Genomic DNA, 21,987 nt, shown 5'->3' with positions numbered 1-21,987 from the left:
TCCATTGCAATGGGTAACCTCCACAAATTAATCTCTGTAACCCCCCACTAGTAGGTAACTTTTATTAATTATTAACTTTCAATAAATAACCACAAAAACTAATTAATAATTAATAATTAATTTAGGCCCCATAATTAAATTAATGAAACAAAATTAATTAAATAATTTTGCAAAAAAACTAATTTAACTAATTATGGCTTGAACACGAAAAATTATATTTTTTTGTGTAAACAATGCATGGATTGGCAGATTAGGCCATTCCATGTGAAATTTTAACTTTTTAAGAATTTTCCTTGAACTCCCCTGCACCTACTTAACTCCCTTGGGTACCAGCTCCCCTGCCTCACACATGTCGACATCCAATCATTGATCACAACATCTGATTTATCTCCTGATAAGAATTTGAATTTAAAATGATGTCATTTTTTTCCAAAAATTCCAACATTAAATAAAAGATAAGAATATTCAAAGAATATTCCATCTTTATCCCATCACATCATTAATTTCACACTTATCAAAATTACTTTTTGTTTTCTCAAAGCATCTTTTCCATAAAACTATACACCATAAAACTCTCTCCACAAAATTTCTACTTTATTTTCTCATTCTCTTAAATCTCTACTCATTTTTTTCTTTCTTTCTTCTTCTTCTCTTTACGTAATTTTGTCTTTTTTTTCCCAGTCTGCTTCTCCACCTGTGGCGTGCCATTCCTTTGATTGAAACCCACTACCATCAATGGATTTGAAGGTCCGAAGGCCTCATTTGCTCATCGCCTATTAATCCATGTGAGTTTTTACACCCTCTCGGTCTTACCCGATTCCATTTTAGGTATTCTACTACTTTTGCTTTAATCTCATACCATTTTAGCCATTTCTTGGTTTTAATAACCATTTCTTGGCAAAATAGGTACTAAGTCTTGTCTGGGCATTGTCAATTTGTCGAGAATTTGGAGAGAATTTGAGAAAATTTTGAAGAAATTGCAGGTTCCTTGAATTTTACTATTTTGAGAATGAATTTGGTACCTTTGTGTGGTTTGAGCTTTATTTGTGCACTTGGGATGTAATGGATAACCTGTTGATGTTGCATTTATCTTTAGATTTTGTGTTGTGAAAACGTCATTTGCTGCACCTGTCATAACATTTAACACAGCACTTGCTATCTCATCTGGTATTGCACTTGGTAATGTACCTACCACAGCACTTGCTGTGGCACCAGCTATGGCACCTAGTACGACACCTACTGCAGCACCTATTACTGATACTATTACAGCCCTCCTAGTCATATCTCCTTTGAGCACCTCTACACCAAGGCTTTAATTCCTCTTTTGTAGTAAAGGTCTTTGCATAATCAAGTTTTTCAATGTCTCGTATGAACACTTTTTTTATATTAGCCAGAGGTAGTTCTCTTCATTGAACCTTTATCGAACCTTTCTGGTGCAGGGAAAACTCTGTCAAAATTTTCCCCAGGTACTGCAATCTTTACATGGAGGATATGAACATTTCCTTAATAGGCGCTGGTACCACCTTTCTCTTTTGGCAATACTGAGGAGCTATCTATTAAGCCTTGTTATAGAGCTACCAATTGAATTTAAGCTTCATCTAAGGACTTTTTGCATGTTGTAGTCATATATTTTGATGTAATAAGTTTGGCACTCATATAAATATTTAGATATTTATTGAACAATAAGCCATGTTTCAGCTTTTATTTATGAATAACAGTGGCCATAAGGCCTACTTGTTACCTTCTGTCTACTTGGTTGCATGTGAATAAATGCTATAATATGTTAGTCGTCATGTCAACTTTATCTTTACATTAATTGCAGGTGAGCCTAAGAAAAACCATGGGATCGGCTATTTGAGGCCATGGATCGGCCTAAAAGATGTTGTGGATCGGCCTTAATGTTTTATGCTTGGTGTTATTCCATTAGCTTCCTACATGGTACAATGGATTTGGACTTAGAGAATCACATCATTATAACTGTTACATGAAGGACAAGAGCAGTAGGAATTTTTACATGAGGAACATGGATTGTAGGAGTATTAATTCCTTCGATACTGTGATTGCCTCCCAAGCATGGAGTCACCTAAGGAACATGGGACCCCTGGGAAGTTATAGTTACCATTAGATCTGGAGTTACAGGTATTATCATCTGAGGGACTAGTGCAGCTATTTGAGGAGCTTGCACTGTGGATATGTTAATTCCTCTGTTACTGTTGTCCCCTGAGCCAAAGGTCACCTAGAGCATCTGCACCTGTTGAGGCACTGGTGAGACTTGAGAACTTACAATTACCTCTGCATCATAAATTATCAGGTGAGTCACAGGATTAGAATTGCTGAGAATCTGGGTAGAAGCACTGGTCCTACTGCTAGGATGACTAATTTGCACTGATGTTCTGGAGTGGTTAGCCACATGCTCCTCTCTCTTGAGAGTTGGCCGGTGCTTTCTTTCACTTTGAATTTGCCTTCCACCAGAACTACCCTGGAGAGTCTAGGGCAGAGTCTACCCCCCAAGTTCCCTAGCGCTTCTAGGTGCCAAGCCAAATTCCTCTGGCCTGAAAGTTTGGCCATCAGAAAGTAACATAGAAATTGGTATATTATATTTTGTGAAAATAAATTATGCATCCAATTGATGAGATTTTGGTATATTATATTTTACGAAAATAAATTGTGCACCAAATTGATGAGATTTTTCCACCCACAAATTGATGCCTTTTATTAAAGCATTCATGATGGTAAATGCTAGTTTTTCCATATCACTATAAGGCATTTTGCAACACCTCATCAAGAACATGAATGATAGTGAAGCATGAGAATAGTCCCACAGGCGTGCTAAAGATTGTTTGCTAATTTTTGGCTAAGAATAGTGACGATGTGTGGTAAGATGAGATTTGGGTCCCATTGAGCGTGCCAAAAATTGTTTGCTTAGAAAACAACTTGGCTAGCTAATAGCTTAGAAAATGAAAGCGTGCCAGATACTGAGTGTATCAGTTGGATGCTTTTCTAACTTCTCTCAAATGGTTATGGGAACCTAACTAGATTGAACACAGGTTCGTCAAAATCTCTTTTCAAATTGAATAATTAAAGTAACAGAAAATTGTATTGATTACTAAAAATTTAAGCAGAAGGCTTGAAAATAAATGTAAGGCTTGGAAAATTAAAAGACAGATGAAATTAAAGATAGATAAACTGTTGGAGTCTGTTGTTGATTGGTTCGATCAAGGCCTTGAATGTTGCATAGCAGAATACATTTATAGCAACACCTGACCGATCCTATGAAGGTTTCAGAACCTGCACCAATTCATGTTTTGCACGTATAATAGTTTTTATCTACTATCAGTAACTGTATGTAACTTCCCCTATAATAGGTAACCTCAACTAACTGCTAATATCTATAACTCCCCACTAGTAGGCAACTTCCATTAATTGTTAACTTCCAATAAATAACCACAAAACTAATTAATAATTAATCCAGGCCTCATAATTAAATTAATGAAACAAAATTAATTAAATTAATTTTGCAAAAAAAAAACTAATTTAATTTATTATGTCCTAAATACAAAAAATTACATTTTATATGTAAACACCTTTAGAACTCGAATGCCAAAATATGTTGATTGTGTCTTTACATTCTTCTACAGTTATCCCTAAAGGGGGAGACAAAAGAAGGCAGGTGGGCTAGGGGTGCTCAATGAGTAAAAGCCTTTTAGGGAATAAAACAAATATTTATAAAATAATTCAGGCACACGATAGTGCAGCATACATACATAGTTTTATACAACACAAAAAAATCAAACGTGGTAGTCATGTAACTAGTGATTCCCTCATCCTATTTCTTTATCTTTCATTGTCCATGGAATAGGAAGCACCAATTTGGCTACAATTGAACTTCTCTTTACTTAGCATCTCATACATAACATTGGTGGATACCGAAAACACAAAATTGTCTTACCCAGACATGCCATAACATTAGCATCAAAGAGCTCATAATGCATGCACGCCATTAATTTCTTTCCTTTCATTTCCTATTGGGAATCAGTGGGTCATTCATGAATTATCGGAACATCACAAGTAATAAATGCAACACCTTCGTGATATATGCAATAAAATACTATTACATATAAATGTATTTAATAATAAGAATAATTCATATTAATGTCATGATGCATGGACGTGCATGGAATAAAATAAAGTAATTTAAATATTCATTTAAAAATAATTTAAGTAGGTTTTACTCACAGACTAGTCAAGCCATCAACTGCTACAAGGATTGTTGGCACGGCTAGTTCAACTAACCCATATAGACACACTGACTTTATTAGACACTGACTGTTACACGACTGCATTTATAGAAATTAAACACAATTTTAAAGATCTATCAAAAATTCTACAAAGTCTTATCTATATCTAAACCTATCCCCAATATAAGGCAAACTCAACAACATTGCCTTAAACCACAACAATATCACAATACACATCTGGGGCCTGTAGAACCCTAATCTAAGTCTGTTGTTCAATCTCTAGCTTAGGACCTAGCTCCTCTATAGTTTGGTTAATTATGTCCAGTATTTTAAAAGTTCCAAAAATTTTCTTAGAGGTCCATTTTAGAGTCCTTTAATTTATTAAAGTCATTTTATTTATTTATTTTTGTGAAGCCAAGAATCTTTTATTGATTTAATTCAACAACTCTAATTCTAGGTCAAAGCACTGAGTTTGAGTTTGGGTTTATCTAAAATGTGTTTGAAGTGTCTAAAAATGCTAGGATAGAGTATAATGTTCGCTACCTTAATGGATAGCCCACCTAGATCTTTGAATTGGCCGAAATCATGGTCCCCCCGTCGAAAGGCTCCCACCGACCCGAAGGTACCTATATGAAGCCCAAAATATGTTAATAATTATAGAAAATTAGTTCTTGGAAATGACAATTGAAAAAGTAAAAAATCTCATCAATCTTGGTCGTTAAAGGTTTGGCCTAGTAAAGGGTGTGAAAAAGCAATTTAAAAAAAATATAAACCCTATGTTTCATGCATCATATGCAAGTCTATTTAGCTATTGCAAATATCACATATTTGTAGCTACAACTCTCATAACTTTATTGCTATTAGCCTATTTACCATTAGGAAGCTAGAAGCTAAAAACCTAAACTAAGGTTTTAAGGAGTTTTACCTGAATAGCTGCAGAATCAAATTCAGCAATAATCTGGTAGCTTAGACCTCCAAACGTCGATCCTCTTATCCATCCACACGAACAAACAGATTTAGGATTGGCCCTTGAACCGAAAACCTTCTTGGTGCTTTCCGTTGTGGTTTGGCTAACAAGTGTAAAAGAGATTAGTTTTGGGTTTCTTTGGTTTATCCTTTGGATGATTAGAGAAACAATTTCTCTAACTTTAGTTTAGGAGTTAAACTTCTAATTCCTTTTGAATTAATCATAAGAAGAGAGGGTAGAGAGGATTTTGGCTTAAGAGAAAAAGAAGAAGAGAAGTGTTGTCTTCTAAAAGATTCCACCAAATGGAAGAAGGAAATGACTATTTATACTTTAGGGTTCCCCATATCCCTAAAGTGGATAAAATTCTCTAACTTTTAGAGATTCTAATCCCTAAACTCAATTAGTGGAGATTAGTTGCCACCCATTAATCATATCAACTTTACAAGTATCATCATCTCATCTAATCAAATAAATGAGTTGCCACCATCTCATGGTGCCACTTGTCAAGTTAAGTCAAATCTCTACTAAAGCCACTAAGCTGTTTTCTCTTATGGCTTCATAAGCCATATTAGCCAAATAAAGTCTTATACCTTATAATTTATATCACATACAAATTACAAATTAATTAAACTCTTTTAATTAATTAAGCTTATATTTAAACACTTCAAATATTACTTTATATTCTTCTTACAATCCCAATTGCTTGAATTTAGCTTCAATTCATACTAGAGACTTTGTAATCTAATTGCAAACTAAATTCATTAATTTAATTAATCAATTGAATTATTTAATTAATTAATCAAATTAATTATGCCTTGATTATTTGTTCTTATGTGTGTGACTTTTAGGTCCATTATTAATTAGAAATGAGAATAATATTAACTCTTTAATATTATTGGAACCCTTTCGATATCTAGAGTGAAATTCTCTTATCACTCTTGGTTTTCATAAATCATAGCTAACACCTAGTATAGTGTATTATGACCACCTAACTAGTGATGAATTAAATCATCCCTTATCTTTTAAATCATTGATCAGAAATACCATGCACTAAAGTCTCATCGTTACAAAATTCTGATTCTACTTAGAGTCACGGTTTATATGAAACCCTAATTGCTTGGAATCATATGTCATCATCTTATTTCTAATTCTTAATTAATAAGACTTTTCCATTAGAAACTCTTTTCTAACTTAGTCTATATGTCATGGCCAGGAACTTTGTTTATCAATAACAATTTAGATAGGCATAGGACTTTATCTCTATTTACTTAGGGTAATAGATCCCATCTTGACTAAACACTTACCTTTATATATAATTAGTTAGAGCTAACACACACCTTTATACCCATACCTAGTACAAGTATGTGAGCAGTATCAAACTCAAATCACCTATATACAAGATAATCATGTTGTCTCAACTTAGGAGGCTATATGCACTATTATGATATAGATGATAATGTATTGACAAGAGTAAACTCTATGTACATGTCATATATGCGTCATAAGTTTGGCCAAATTATCTTATAAGTGCCCAATGTGTCCAATGTGTTTGTCCCAACATCATAATGTTAGATGGCATGAGACTCACCATTCCACTTTTATTAGTATCTCATATTAATCCATAGATAAGAACAGAGGTGACAGTCTACTCGGCTAAATATACCTAATAAGATATCCTTGACTGTTAACCATAATTTACAGTGCTTATGCTAAATTGTTCTGTCACTCATATTCTTAACTTTTTAAGAATGAAACATCTAACAAGCTACTAATTGATATTTTTAATTAAATATAAACCATTTAAATTAAAAGAAAAGATATTTGTCATTAATAGGGAATTAAATATTTACAAGATACAAACTACAAGTCATGCTCTAGGGCATACTACTAACAATCTCTCACTTGCACTAGAGCCAATCACTATAGATCCGAAGACCCATCTTCTCAAAAAGTTTGGTCCAATTGTTGTTGTGTCATGGCCTTAGTGAGTGGATCCGCTGGGTTATCAACTGAAACTATCTTCTGCACAGCTACATTGCCTCTCCCAACTATCTCTCCAATCATATGATAGCGTTTTTCTATGTCTAGACTTTTAGTGAGACCTAGGTTCCTTTGCCTGAGCTACAGCACCATTCTTGTCACAATAAAGAGGAACTAGTGACACAATCAAAGGAACCACTCCAAGTTCTGTTATGAACTTTAACCAAATAACTTCTTTTATAACATCTAATGCTGCAATATACTCGATTTCTATAATGAAATCTGCAGTCTTTATCTACTTAAAACTTTTCTAGCCGATTGCTCCTCCGTTACAAGTGAACATAAAACCTGAGATAGATTTTCTATCTTCCACATTTGACTAGAAGTCAAAGTCTGTAAATCCATCTATTTGTAGGTCACTTTCTCCATATATCAAAATTAAATTCTTAGTTCTTCTCAAGTACTTTAGGATACTTTTGACTACCACCCAGTGTTCCAAACCTAGGTTGGATTGATATCTGCTAGTTACACTAACAACATATGTGATATCTAGCCTTGTACACAACATAGCATACATTAGACTTCTAATTGCTAAAGCATATGAAATTCTTGCCATCTTTTCTCTTTCTTCAGGTGTCTTTGGAGACATCTCTTTGGAAAACTGGATATCGTGCCTCATAGGCAGCAATCCCTTCTTAGCATTAAGCATGTTAAACCTCTTTAATACCTTTTTCAAGTATGGACTTTGGGATAAACCTATCAATTTTTTCGATCTATCTCTATAGATGAAAATTCTTAGAATGTGGGTTGTCTCTCCTAAGTCTTTAATGAAGAAAGTACTAGACAACTAGACTTTTACTATTGTTAGCATAACGATATCATTTCCTATTAATAATATGTCATCCACATACAAAACAAGGAAAGAGGTTACACTCCCACTAACCTTCTTGTATACACAGGGCTCATCTTCGTTTTTAATAAAATCAAATAACTTAATGGCTTTATCAAAACATATATTCCAACTCCTCAAAGTTTGGTTAAGACCATAAATGGATCCTTAAGCTTGCACACTTTAGAAATTCAAAACTTTTAGGTTGTTCCATGAAAATGGTGTCCATTGAGGAAAATAATTTTGATATCCATTTGCCAAATCTCATAATCATAGTGAGCTGCTATTGCCAATAAAATCCTAATGGATTTTAGCATTGTTACAGGTGAGAAGGTCTCCTCATAGTCAATCCCTTGGTTTTGACGAAACCCTTTCGCTACTAGTCTTACTTTATAGGTTTCTACCTTTCCATTAGAACTAATTTTCTTCTTGAAAACCCATTTGTTCCTTAATGATACAATACTTTTAGGTGGGTCTATAAGATCCCAAACTTGATTCTTATATATGAAATTCATTTTGGACTTCATGGCCTCTAGCCATTTTAAAGAATCTATATTTGATATAGGCTCTTCATAACTAGTAGGATCATCACCATGATTAACTTCTTCATGAACAAATAACTCTTATTCATTCTCATGAAAAAATTCATATCTCTCTAAAGGATCAGATATTCCACTCGATCTTCGAGGAACTGATGTGGAAACATCATTAATAGGTACAGGCTCACTGTAAATATCAATATCCATTTGTTCTGTTTGTTGGTCAGAGTTCTCTAACTCCAATTCTATCTTCCTTCCTTTGCCACCTTCTTGAAGAAACTTTTTCTTAAGAAATATAGCATCCCTTCTAATCATAACTCTTTGTGTTGTAGGAATATAGAAATCATATCTAAAATTATCTTTTGGATATCTAACAAACCGTCCATTTTCTGATCTTATTTCCAATTTGTTAATTTTTAGCTTTTTAATATAAGTTGAACAAACTCAAATCTTAATACGCTTAAGACTTGGTTTCTTTTCATATCATATCTCATATGGAGTGGAACATATTAATTTGGAAGGAATGCAGTTCTGAAGGTACAATGTTGTTTATAATGCGTATCCCCATAAGGAGATGGGAAGCTCAATATAGTTCATCATGCTTCATACCATATTTAATAGGGTGTGATTTCTCCTTTTTGATACACCATTCAATTATGGTGTTCCAAGAGGAGTAAATTGAGAAACAGTTCCATGTTCCTTTTAGGAACTCATCGAACTCAATACTTAAGTATTTACCTCTTCAATATGATCTTAGAGTTTTAATACTCTTTCCTGTTTGTTTCTCTACTTTGGATTTGAATTCTTTAAAATTTTTGAAGGATTCATGTTTATATTTCATTAAATACAAATATCCATACCTTGATACATTATCATTATGCTTATGAAGTAAGAAAAATATCTTCTTGCCATTTTTTTAAATGGGCCGCATACATCACTATGTACCAGCTCTAAAACTTTCTTTAGCTCTATTCTCTTGTCCAATAAATGATAATCTAGTCATCTTGCTTTAAAGACAGGATTCACAAATTGGGGTAGGTTCAAAACCTAATATAGATAAAATCCCCATCTTTTCCAACTTTATGATCCTATCCTCTGCAATATGACCTAATCTTAAGTGCCAAAGTTGTCTTGAACTTGATTTGGTTTCAATGATTACATTAAACTCAATTTGATTACTTGGAGTTATTTTGTTACCATTATCCAAATAATAGAGACCATCTTGCAAATAATCCATGACAATAATTTTATTTCTAAAATAAATATTGTAAACATCATTTATAAATTGAAATTCATATCCATTACTAGTCAAACTAGATACAAAAATGATGTTCTTAAAAGTATAAGTTATATACAAAATATGATCCAAAAACAAAACATGTTCATTTATATACAAAGATTTGAACCTTATGGCTAATGCTGCAACACTTGCTCCATTGCCAATCTATAGTCTAACATCTTGTCCTTCCAAGCTTTCACTGTTTACTAGTTCCCTGCATATCAAAACATATCTAAAACCTGAGCTATAAATAAACTATGAGTAGTAGCAAAATTCAAATAATAAGAAATGGACATACCTTCAGAAGGCTTATCCTTTTTATGCTTTAAAGATTCTAAATACTCCGCGTAGTTCCTTTTTCAGTGCCTAGCCTTCTGACAATGGAAATATTTTCCTTTATCCTCAATAGCTTTAGCCTTTTTCTTCTTAGATTGTTTCTTGGCAATTATGCTTGATGGACCCAGGGGTGGAAGTTTTCTTTTTATTACCTTTCTTCTTCTTAGACTTTCCAAAAGAAGAAGCAACTAAAACAACTTCCTTCCCCTTATTGCCAGGCATATTATTCTATGTAATGACCAGCAAATTTAATAACCCAACAAGTGTGAATTCAATTTTAGTCATATGGGAGTTTGTAATAAACATTCCAATGACTTAGGATATCAAATCTATTTGAAGTGAGAAGTCCTTAGTGAACTCAAGTGACTCAAGCTACTCTATGAGCCTGATCATCTTGTGCACATGGGCTCCTGATCATCTTATGCACATGGGCTCCTACATCCATCCCCTTTGTCACCTTCATCCTGAATAGTTGCTTTGATATCTCATATCCAGCATTCCTATTATGCTCAGCATACAACTCTTGTAGGTGATCCAGGATTTTAGATGTTGTATGCATCTTCTCATACTACTTCTGCAACTATTAGTCATAGAAGCAAGCGGGTAACACTTTGCTTGGATATCATCATCTTTCCACTTTGCTAAAGTGTCATGTTCCTCTTGGGAAGCCTCTTCAGGTAAGGGATCAGGAACATTTGAGTCCAAAACATATCCAATACATTTAGAATTCAATGCTATCTTGAGATTCTTTAACCAATATGAGAAGTTAAGCCTAGTTAGCCTGTTAGTATCAAGTATACAAATGAGAACATTGGTTCATTTTGTTGTCATTTGATTAGATTTTACTATAGAAAATAACAAGATTCGAATTACTATATTATATCAAGTAATTTACCAAAATGATCATGGTTTTTTTAATCAAATTGGTCCTCCCACTTTGTTAGCAAATCCTACACTTCCAAAATAGGAAATGAAAATCCTAGTTGAGAGGGTTCAAGGGGGTGATTGAACTCTTATAAACTGCTAATCAACCTTAAGTGCATATATTCTTGGATTCATAACAATCTATGAGTAAGTAACACTTTACTCTTCACATCTCATGTCAGGATCAATCAATTATTTGGTTCTTAATGCTCAAAATCTCAGGTACATCTTTTCTTGATTTATCTTGCATTAGTTAAATTAGGCCTACGAAGTCAATAAGCTTGCAAAATTGAACCTTAATGACCTTCGGTACATCAATTCTTGGACAGTAGAGTATTTACATACTCACAATATCTCATGCTTAACAATCACTTTAAGAAGGTCTCTTAAACCAAATATATCATTCCTATGTAGTCATAAATAACAATGTAAGTTTTTAAAACTTCCTAAATGATTGCTTTAGTAGAGAGCCATGATGTTATTTCCAAAATTACAACATTAGCAACTTAATGATTTGATTGAAAGATTCCTTGGCCGACTTATTTACTATCAAGTCTCACTTTACACATTAATCTTTTTTCATGCATATCTCATATACATTGATAAACATATATATCTAATACATACATTCATCCATAAATAATAATGTAAAAGGCATGATCATGGACTATTCTATAGGACTATAATCCCAGCAATAAGAAATAGAGTTAAGGGCATCCTAGGTTGACATTCATCTATTAACACACAAGCAAAAAGTCTTCAACACTTGAGGTTTGTGCTCTCACCAATCTCCATAAATGATGTGGTCTTTTTATCTTCTAGTAAAGTCCACCAATGTCATACATTTAATATCCTTGGCATACCAAGGTGAGATTACAAAAGAATCAAGCTCATTGGCTCTAAAAAAATGAAATTACAACCTAGATGAATTATAAATACTACAATACAACCCTTTGTACATAATAAAATTAATTATTATATTCCCAAAAGAATAACAAGAAAAAGTAATCATATAGGTCTCCTAAAGTCAATGATCATCCATCATGCCTAAGCATACATTCAACACTTGAATAAAATTATACATTTTAAATATCTCATATTCAAAATGAAAGAAGTTTTTGGAATCTCATTCCAAAAACATATTATTTTGGTTGAAAATTTAGTTAAACACTTTAACTGATGATTTGGAAATAAAAAAGGCTGATAATAGTGTCAAAATACTGATTAAATGCACCAAAAAGGGCACATTTGTGTTACACGGCCCATGTAACAATTACACGACTCATGTAACAAATTGTAGGCATGAAGTACTAATAACATAGCCCGTGTAATTATTACATGGCCCTTGTTAATTCTAAACACCAATGCCTTCTAAACTACATAGCCCATGTAGTGTTACATGACCCAAAGTCATGTAACTCACTGTTTCTCTAGTTTTTCTCCATTTTAGCACTATATTAGTTGTGTAACTTTTACACCACTTGTATAACAACCTAAACATGTCATTACACAAATAGCATTTACACAGTTTATGTAACGACAAAACCACAAATTAGACAATCTGTATAACTAGAGGAAAAAAAAAAAACATGATTTTAACACTTGAAACCTAGAATTTCCAAATTCTCAACCAACAAAATATCATGCAACAAAACTCCAAATGGTGAAATAGGGTGGCTCCAATACCAATTGAAAGTTTACTGCAGCATAGTGTGCAAAAAAGCAATTTTAAAAAATATAAACCCTATGTTTCATGCATCACATGCAAGTATATTTAACTATTGCAAATATCAAATATTTGTAGTTACAACTCTTATAACTTAATTGCTATTAGCCTATTTGCCATTAGAAAGTTAGAAGCTAAAAACCTAAACTAAGGTTCTAGGATTTTTACTCGAATAGGTGCAGAATTAAATTCACCACCAATCCAGGCAGCTTAGACCTCCAAATGTTAGTCCTCTTGTTTGTCCACACAAACAAATCGATCTATGCATGACCCTTGAGCTGAAAATCTCCTTGGTGCTCTCCCTTATAATTTGGTCAATAAGTGAGCAAAGAAGAGTTTTGGGTTTCATTAGTTTTATTTTTTAGGTGATTAGAAAAATAATTTCTGTAATTTTAATTCAAGAGTTAAACTTCCAATACGTCTTGAATTAATCATAAGTGAAGGAGCGAAAGCATGAAAAACACAAGTTTAGATCATTGAATTCAAAAATTTTTCACCTAGGGTCTCATGCATCATGCAAGATTTATTTTTATCTATTTGATTTCAATGATAAATAGCATATTAAAACTCTTTTAATATATTTTTAGATCTACATTTGCCATTTAAGATTTTAGAATTAACAGATTAATTCTTTAGAAACCTAGATTAGATCAAGAATAAGTGCACTAACCTTTTTGATGTACTGCAGTATGTTTGGCACCTTTGGGATGCGCCTAGAACAGCAGATGTTGTCCCTCTAGCTTGTCCACACCAAGATCACCAATGGCAACCCTTGAACAACTTCTAAATCTTTTCCAATCAATTAGAAAATCAAGTTTTGCCTTTTGAGAGATTACAAATGTAAACAGGACACTAGAAACGATTTCTTGTATTTCTAATTCAAGAGATTATTGTCTAATCTCTTTGAATTGATGAGAGATGAAGAAGAAGAGAAGGAGAGGCAGCCAAGGGTGGTGGCACCAAAGAGAGAACATTAGCTTGTGTTTATGTTCTTTCATCCTTACACTTATATAGCTAGGTCACCACTTAAAACCGTTATCACATGTCACCTTCTGATTGGCTCTAGATTTAATTGACCCAATCACATTGTGCCAAGTGTCAAACCTATATTTAATCTTGACTTTAATCATCTTACATGATTAAAAGACATATGGCAAGCTTATGTGTAGTGCCATGTGTCACCATCTCATGGTGCTACATGTTACCCTGTGAAATGACCAAAATGCCCTTGTGTCTTAATTTTGAGTTCTCAACCCAAAATAATTATTTCTCTTCTTCTAATCAATTCATATCAAATATAAATTAATTAATTAATCTCTATTAATTAATTTCTCATTAATTAAATTCATATTTAAATACTTTAAATATAAATTTAACTTATACTATACATCCAATAACCTAGATTTGGTTTCAAGCCATGCTAGGGACTTTGCAATCTAATTGCAAACCAAACGTATTTAATTAATCAATTAAACTCTTTAATTAATTAATTAAATCATATTTAATTTGGTGATTACTTATGTATGTGTGTGACTTACTAGGCTCATCACTAATTGGCAATGAGACACGATATCAACTCTTAATATCATCAGAACTTTTTCTTACCATAAATGATTTCTCTAAATCATTTTATGCAGCTCATAGACTATGGTTAACACCTAGCATAGCATGTCATAGCCACCTAATCACGAATAATGTTTATCTTAAATGAACCTATAATCATATGTTACCATGCACTAGAATCTCTCTGTTACAAAATCCCAATTCGAGCTGGAGTCATGGTTTATGTCAAATCCCATTTGCTATGAATATTATGTTCTCTTTTAATTACAGTTTTTGATTAAAAAGATTTTCTCATCAGAAATTCTTTTCTGATTAAATCTAATCTGTCCTGGCCAGAAACTTGAAACATTAAGAACAATTAAATGAACATAGGATTTTATCCCTATTTACTTAGGGTAACATATTCTATCTTGATCAACACCTACCTCCATATATAACTAATAGGAGTCAACACATGTCCATATACCCATACACAGTACAAGTATGAAAGCAGTATCAAACTCAAACCACCTATATACAAGATAACTGTGCTATCTCAGGTCTAAAGATTATATGCACTGATATGATTTATGACAATACATTGACAAGAGTAAACTCTATGTGCTTGCCATAAATATTACTGGTTCGGCCTACTTATCATATATAAGTGTCTATCATATCATGTTTGTTATATGACATGAGACTCACCATTTCATCTTATTTACATCGTATATAAATAACTTGGGAACAAACATGATTACAATCTTTCTAGATAAGTCATGTCCTTATTGTGAAGTATCCTCGATTGTGAACCTATTTATGATACTTTGTGCTAGAAATACTGTCACTCATATTCTTAACAACTTAAGAATAGAATTTCTAACAAAATATCAATGGACCTTTTCTATTACACATAAATATATTATGTAAATGAAAAAGTGAAAATGCTTTTTAATTAATAAAACATGTACAAGATACATACTAAATGATATGCTCTAGGGCATACTACTAACAATAAGAAGAAAAGAGTAAAGCGGATTTTAGCTTGAGAGAAAAAGAAGAAGAGAAGTGTTGTCTTCCAAAAGATTCCATCAAATGGAATAAGCAAATGGCTATTTATACTTTAAGCATTCCCATATCCCTAAAGTGGATAGAATTTTCTAACATTTAGACATTCTAATCCCTAAACTCAATTAGTGGAGATTAGTTGTCTCTCACCAATCATATCAACTTCATAAGTGTCATCATCTCATTTAATCAAATAGATGAGTTGCCGCCATCTCATGGTGCCACTTGTCAAGTTAAGCCAAATCTCTACCAAAGCCACTAAGCCATTTTCTCTTATGGCTTCATAAGTCATATTACCTAAATTAAGTCTCCTACCTTTTAATTAATATCATATATAAATTACAAATTAATTAAGCTCTTTTAATTAATTAAACTTATATTTAAATACTTTAAATATTAGCTTATATTCTTCTTACAAAACCAAATGTTCGAATTTAGTTCAAGTCAATGCCACGGACTTTATAATGTAATTGCAAGCTAAATTCATTAATTTAATTAATCAATTAAACTATTTAATTAATTAATCAAATTAATCATGCCTAATCATTTATTCTTATGTGTATGACTTTTTAGATCCACTACTGATTAGCAATAAGAATAATATTAACTCTTTAATATTATTGGAACCCTTTCCCTATCTAGAGTGAAATTTCCTTATCACTCTTGGTTCTCATAAATTATGGTTGACACCTAGCATAGTATATCATGACCATCCAACTATTAATGAATTAAATCGTCACTTACCTTTTGAACCTTTGATCATACATATCATGCACTAAAGTCTCTTTGTTACAGAATCTTGATTTTAGTTAGAGTCACGATTTATGTCAAACCCCTAATTGCTTTGATATGTTCTCATCTTAATTCTAATTCTTGATTAATAAGACTTTTCCATTAAAAACTCTTTTATGACTTAGTTTATCTGTCATAGCTAGGAACTTTGTTTATCAATAACAATTTATATAGGTATAGAACTTTATCCTTATTTATTTAGGGTAATGGATCACATCTTCACTAAACACCTATCTCTATATATAACTAATCAGAGTCAACACATGCCCTCATACCCATATTTAGTACAAGTATGTGAGCGATATCAAACTTAAACCACTAATCGTGTTATCTTATTAGGAGACTATTATGATTTAGATAACAATGTATTGACAAGAGTAAACTCTATATACAAGTTATTTATGTGTCACTAGTTCGGCTTACTTATCCTATAAGTGCCCATTATGTTTGTCCTAACATCATAATGTTAGATGGCATAGACTCACCATTCCACTTTCATTAGTATATCATAATAATCCATAGAAACAAACGAAGGTGATAGTCTGCTAAGCTAATTCATACCCAATGAGATATCATCAACTATAAACTATAATAAATAATACTTGTCCCAAATTACTCTGTCACTCATACTCTTAATATTTTAAGAATAAAATATCTAACAAGTTATTAATAGATATTTTTAATTAAACATAAATAATTTAAATTAAAAAAAAATATTTATTATTAATAAAAAATTAAATATTTATAAAATATAAATTATAAGTCATAATTTGGGGCGTTCATCTGATGAACATCTTCTTTGATCAGTGTTTGGTTGAAGCAAAGTCATTTCCAAGGTCTCCAATTGGCCAGAACATGCCTTAGAAGTCGCTGTCCTCTCACTCTTGACGAACATGATTCCGGCGGCTGTAGAGATTGACAACAGCCAGAGAAGGGAGTTGAAGGCGCGTAGGTGTTGGTGTCGTTCTCTGCTACTCCAATATCATAGACAAACTAATTATTCACTTCCTAAATACTTTATATCTCAAATCTCTATTACACAGAACCATCAAAATTACAACAAAATATTCAAAATCAAAATCACCAAAATGAAAAAACTGTAGGACTTCCTAGGATAGCAAAAAGCCAAATTTAAAAGCCACATTCAGCATCTTAATCTTGCTTGGCTGAAAACCCATCATTCACCAATGGACCCATCATTATGATTTAAAATTATTTTTAATCACATATTTAATTTCATATTAATCATATTTAACAGTGTTAAGAGAAAGACACCTCACTTTGTTAGAGGCATTCACTATAAAATATTTATTTATCACAATAACAAACGCCTTCCTACTAATATAAAAAGTCAAATTATATAGCATTTATTTTATAATTTTTCCAAAATCTATATATTTATATAAAGTAAAAAAGTATTTTTATGATACTGTTACATAGCATTCTACTTTATGGCATTGTCACGTGACATTGTTTATTATACTGTCATGTGGCTTTTCCTATTAAATTTTCTCTATTTTTAATTAATAATTTATTTAATTATTTTTAAATTATAATTAAGTTATTAATTTTCTAATTGTATATGTAATTTATAAATTATTTAATAGTTACCTTCTTAATATTATAATAAGTAGCTAGTTATAAATAAGTTACAATATATTAATATATATTAATTACATGCATTTATATATATATATATATATATATATATATATTATTTCTATTATAAAATCTTTATTAAAAAGGTTTAAGAGATAAGAATAATAAAAATAAAATATATAAAAATTAATAAAAATTTAAAATATTATATTATTTTTATATATTAAAATTTAAAAAATATATATAAATTAAAATTATTAATAATCATTCGTGGATAATTTCCTAATTATTTATATGTCAAGATGGAGAGTCAAGCCCAATGGCTTACTACAGAAATTATAAATGAGAAGCAACCGTTAACTTCATTAATACAAATATTAGCTCCTGTTTTCATGCGCACGTCCATTCTTTGCAATACTCAATCTCAGTTAATGTCAATATTATATGCTTGGGAAAATTATATAATGTACTATCTTCTAATTTGGTTCATTTGTCAGATAGGTTGTTAAATTTGTAATAAAAAGATATCCGGAGTTTTAATTGCGTTAGTGAAAATGAAATTGTCATGATGCTGATAAAAATATTAAAGTAAATTATAAATTAGTTTTTAAAATTTAGTGAAACATATAAATTAATTTTTATATTTTTTAAATTCATCTATTTAGCCATTAACATTTAAATAAATCTACATATTAATTTTTCCATTCAAGTTTTTGTCAATTTATCATTGATTATAAAAAAAAAACAAAATAATATTATTAAATTTATATTATAAACTTTATTATTATAAAATAGTCCCATATTTTAAAATATTTATTATTTTAATTATAGAATTATAATTTTTTATCAATATTTTAGGTTTATTATATATTTAACTAAAATAATTTAATTGAAAAATTTATTATTATATTATTTCATAATTAAAAAAATAAAAAAAATATGAACACTTTTGTGTTTATATATATATATATATATATATATATATATATATATATATATATTGACAGGGAGAAATATGTAGGTTTATTAAAATATCAACAATTAAATTCATAAATTTTAAAAATATAAGAACTAATATATAGATTTTATTAAATCTCATATATTAAATTATAATTTACTCTAATGATATTTAGGTAATTTCCCCACTTTGCTAGTGTCGCATAAGCTCGAGGTATCTCGTTGTCAGAGAATTAACTTTAAGAGCTTCTTGAAAATTATACGAAATCACAAGGTAATTTTTTATAATTTCTCTTATATGTTTTATAAAAAAAGATCGCAAAATATTTTTTTTTTATAATTTATTTTTAAAACCCTATACACCTCTTCTGCTTAATATTCATCATTGTAAAATTTAATAACTCGGCAACATTTTTTTTTTTACCATACTAGCAAGTGATGAAATAGGTAGAATTTTAACCTAGTGATGACCAATGCAATTAATTTAACAATAGCATCATGGCATGTACAACTTGTTTCCACATTTGCACCTCCATGCTTCTGGGTAGTACTCAGTTGTAACCGGAGTTCCAGGCGGCACCGGCACATGCACCGGCTTACACGGAGTGCATTTGTCGCACTTGGAGGTGCATCGCGGTGGTGACGATCCAGGGCCACTTAAAATTCCCCTTCTTGTACTCGAGGAAAATCCCATGTTTTCCTCATCTCTTCTCTTCACAAAATCCTATAAAACCATCCATTGTCCAATCATTAATACTAGAATAGCATATTAAAAAAAACCATAAAAATTGTCAAGCAAGAGTGAAATTTTTTAAAAATTATGAGATGTAGAATTTAAATTTAATTAAAACTAAATAAATTTAGGAAAAAAAGTTGCCAGCATGCGCCCAAAACTCAAGGGAAAGTAGGACAAAAGGAGGAAAATGAATAATGTTTAACTAACATGAGCCGGGTTGTGTTTTGCGCTTACTATGCTGAACGTTAAGAAGTGGACCACTACGGTAGTGTGTTGCCTAATCATGGTTGGAGACTCCATGGATCTGACGGTTGAGATCAATGCCAGCAGCATAGTTCTGCAGCTGTCTTTTGGCGCATTTTAGCCCGTATAAATTGTCTGTTTATTGACGAGAAATGGGAAAAAGGTCTTGTACACAGTAAACGTACAATAATTGAGTCACTTGAAACTTTGACTCCAATTATATATTCTTGCCCAATCTTTTGTATTATAATTAATTTTTTTATTAAATTTTAATAAGAAATTATATTATATTACAATCTATAATATATTTTTTTATCGATGATTTTTGGGTATTTCTAAACACTTTAATTAATTAAAGGTAAAATTTTATGTTCAAATTAAATAAAAAATAATTATTATTTATAATATTAATGTAGTTAATTTTCCTTAGTCAAATTTCCATAAATATAACTAAAAATTTATTTAAATTCCAGTCATTATAAATATATTTTTTTACTCATGCATTAGATTTAAAGAACGAATATAGTAATAGAGAATATAGACTCACCTGAAAATAGAAATCAGGCTTACCAGAGAATGGACACCTGATGCCTGTATTGAAAAAAAGAAGAAATTTATACATATATTTCATAATAATTAATGATTCAGTGAAAAACAAAACATCATAAAAGATCATTCAATCTTAATATGTATCAGAAAAGAAAAGAAAAGAAAATTTGAAAATGGGTTTACCCATACATGTAGCTGTGGAAGTGATGGTACTGAGGAGTGCACAGGAGAAGCAGAAGAAGAAGAAGAAGCAGTAAAATGGAGCTGCAGGCTTGTGTTTGAAGGTCATGAGTAAACCTTAAAGAAAACAAAATCACAGCCTTGTCTTTCAACAAGAAAACTCTCTCTCTCTCTCTCTCTCTCTCTCCTGTTTGAGCTGATGATGGAAGGATATGAATATATATGGGAATTTAAAAACCCTGAGGTTCCATGCAGAAAGTGAATCAAAAAGCAATACCTAACATCTGAGGAGTGTCGGAGAGAGAAGACATGGTGTTGTGAAAGGAGGAGTAGGTGGAGGAAGTGGGGGTGGTTGGCGGTGGAGATGAGGAAAAAGTGGGTGGAGATGGAGAGGGTACGGCTTGGCAGAGAGGTTTTGGCAGGGAAAATGTTTCCTTTGTGAGAGAGAGCGAGAGAGAGAGAGAGGGAGAGAAGTATGGTGAAGGTGAATCTATAGAGAGGAATGGTCAGTTCCTAAGCTTTACCATGTTTGGGTCTTGGATTCTCTTGCAGGCTTTCTCCACTGTCTTTCAATGATTCCTAAACCCAGAAATCACAAATAAAAAATATATTTATTTATATATATTTTTATGTATTTACTTGAAACAATCCACGCCTCCTGCGCTGCTGCTACTGCTCATGCCTGCTTCTGCTTGCTGCCATTCCTTTTTCTAATTCACCCTCTCCCTCCCACCTCCCTTCATTCTTTTTAATTTCTTCAATTTTATACTACTATTTTAAAACAGTATTATTATTATTATTATTATTATTATTATTATTATTATTATTCCGACCAAATTGTAATTATGCTCTGGATACATCAATTCTCAAAATTAAATGTAAATTAAATATTATTTTTTATTTGTTTAATTTTACCAAAATAATTTTACATAGAAATATAATTTCTCTTTTGTTAAAAACAGTACACCTATAGAAAAATTACATTAAAAATAGGAAACACCATTAATATAATGTGACGAGATTAATTGTGGGAAGATTCTTAAAATATATGCTATGCTAAGGACTTTTATATATAACTTTTTATAAATTTAAAATTATTTTTATATTTCATTGAATTTCAGATACTATATTGAAAAAATTTTAATTAAAATTTACGTTCTAAAAATTAATAACAAGAATCGAAACTAAAATAATATTTATGAGTAGAGGTAACAATTTTCTACATAACTTAATTTTATGACTCGAGAGTTTGTGTAATACCTCTAATTTTTAAATTAATTATTTTATGGGTAGATATTAATATTTTATTTTATTTAAATTTTAGAAAATTATTTCAAATTTTTTGAATTTTTTAAATCGGGCTTGATTTTTCGAAAATATAAAACTTTGATGATTTTTAAAAATTTATTTTTGAAATCGAATTGGACCGACCCTCTTTCTTTT

The 21,987-nt window shown here is 31.2% G+C and overlaps 1 protein-coding gene across 2 annotated transcripts; it reads right to left on the bottom strand.

The window, feature by feature from the left end:
• Positions 1–19,272: 19,272 nt before the first annotated feature.
• Positions 19,273–21,226, bottom strand: LOC110647658 (EPIDERMAL PATTERNING FACTOR-like protein 6). Of its 2 annotated transcripts, none has more exons than XM_021801601.2 (3): positions 20,548–21,226; positions 20,363–20,406; positions 19,273–19,560 (listed from the first exon to the last, which is right to left on the bottom strand). In XM_021801601.2, the coding sequence occupies exons 1-3, from the start codon at positions 20,651–20,653 to the stop codon at positions 19,333–19,335; spliced, it is 378 nt and encodes a 125-aa protein (XP_021657293.2). In that variant the 5' UTR covers positions 20,654–21,226; the 3' UTR covers positions 19,273–19,332. The 2 variants fall into 2 exon arrangements, with proteins under 2 accessions (XP_021657293.2, XP_021657294.2); XM_021801602.2 differs by having other exon boundaries at positions 20,554–21,225.
• Between the last annotated feature and the right edge of the window lie 761 nt (positions 21,227–21,987).

The sequence above is a fragment of the Hevea brasiliensis genome, chromosome 12 (genome assembly GCF_030052815.1).
Source record: "Hevea brasiliensis isolate MT/VB/25A 57/8 chromosome 12, ASM3005281v1, whole genome shotgun sequence".
NCBI lineage: Eukaryota > Viridiplantae > Streptophyta > Magnoliopsida > Malpighiales > Euphorbiaceae > Hevea > Hevea brasiliensis.
Note: the sequence above shows the minus strand (reverse complement) of the source record. Positions and strands in the feature narration are given on the sequence as shown.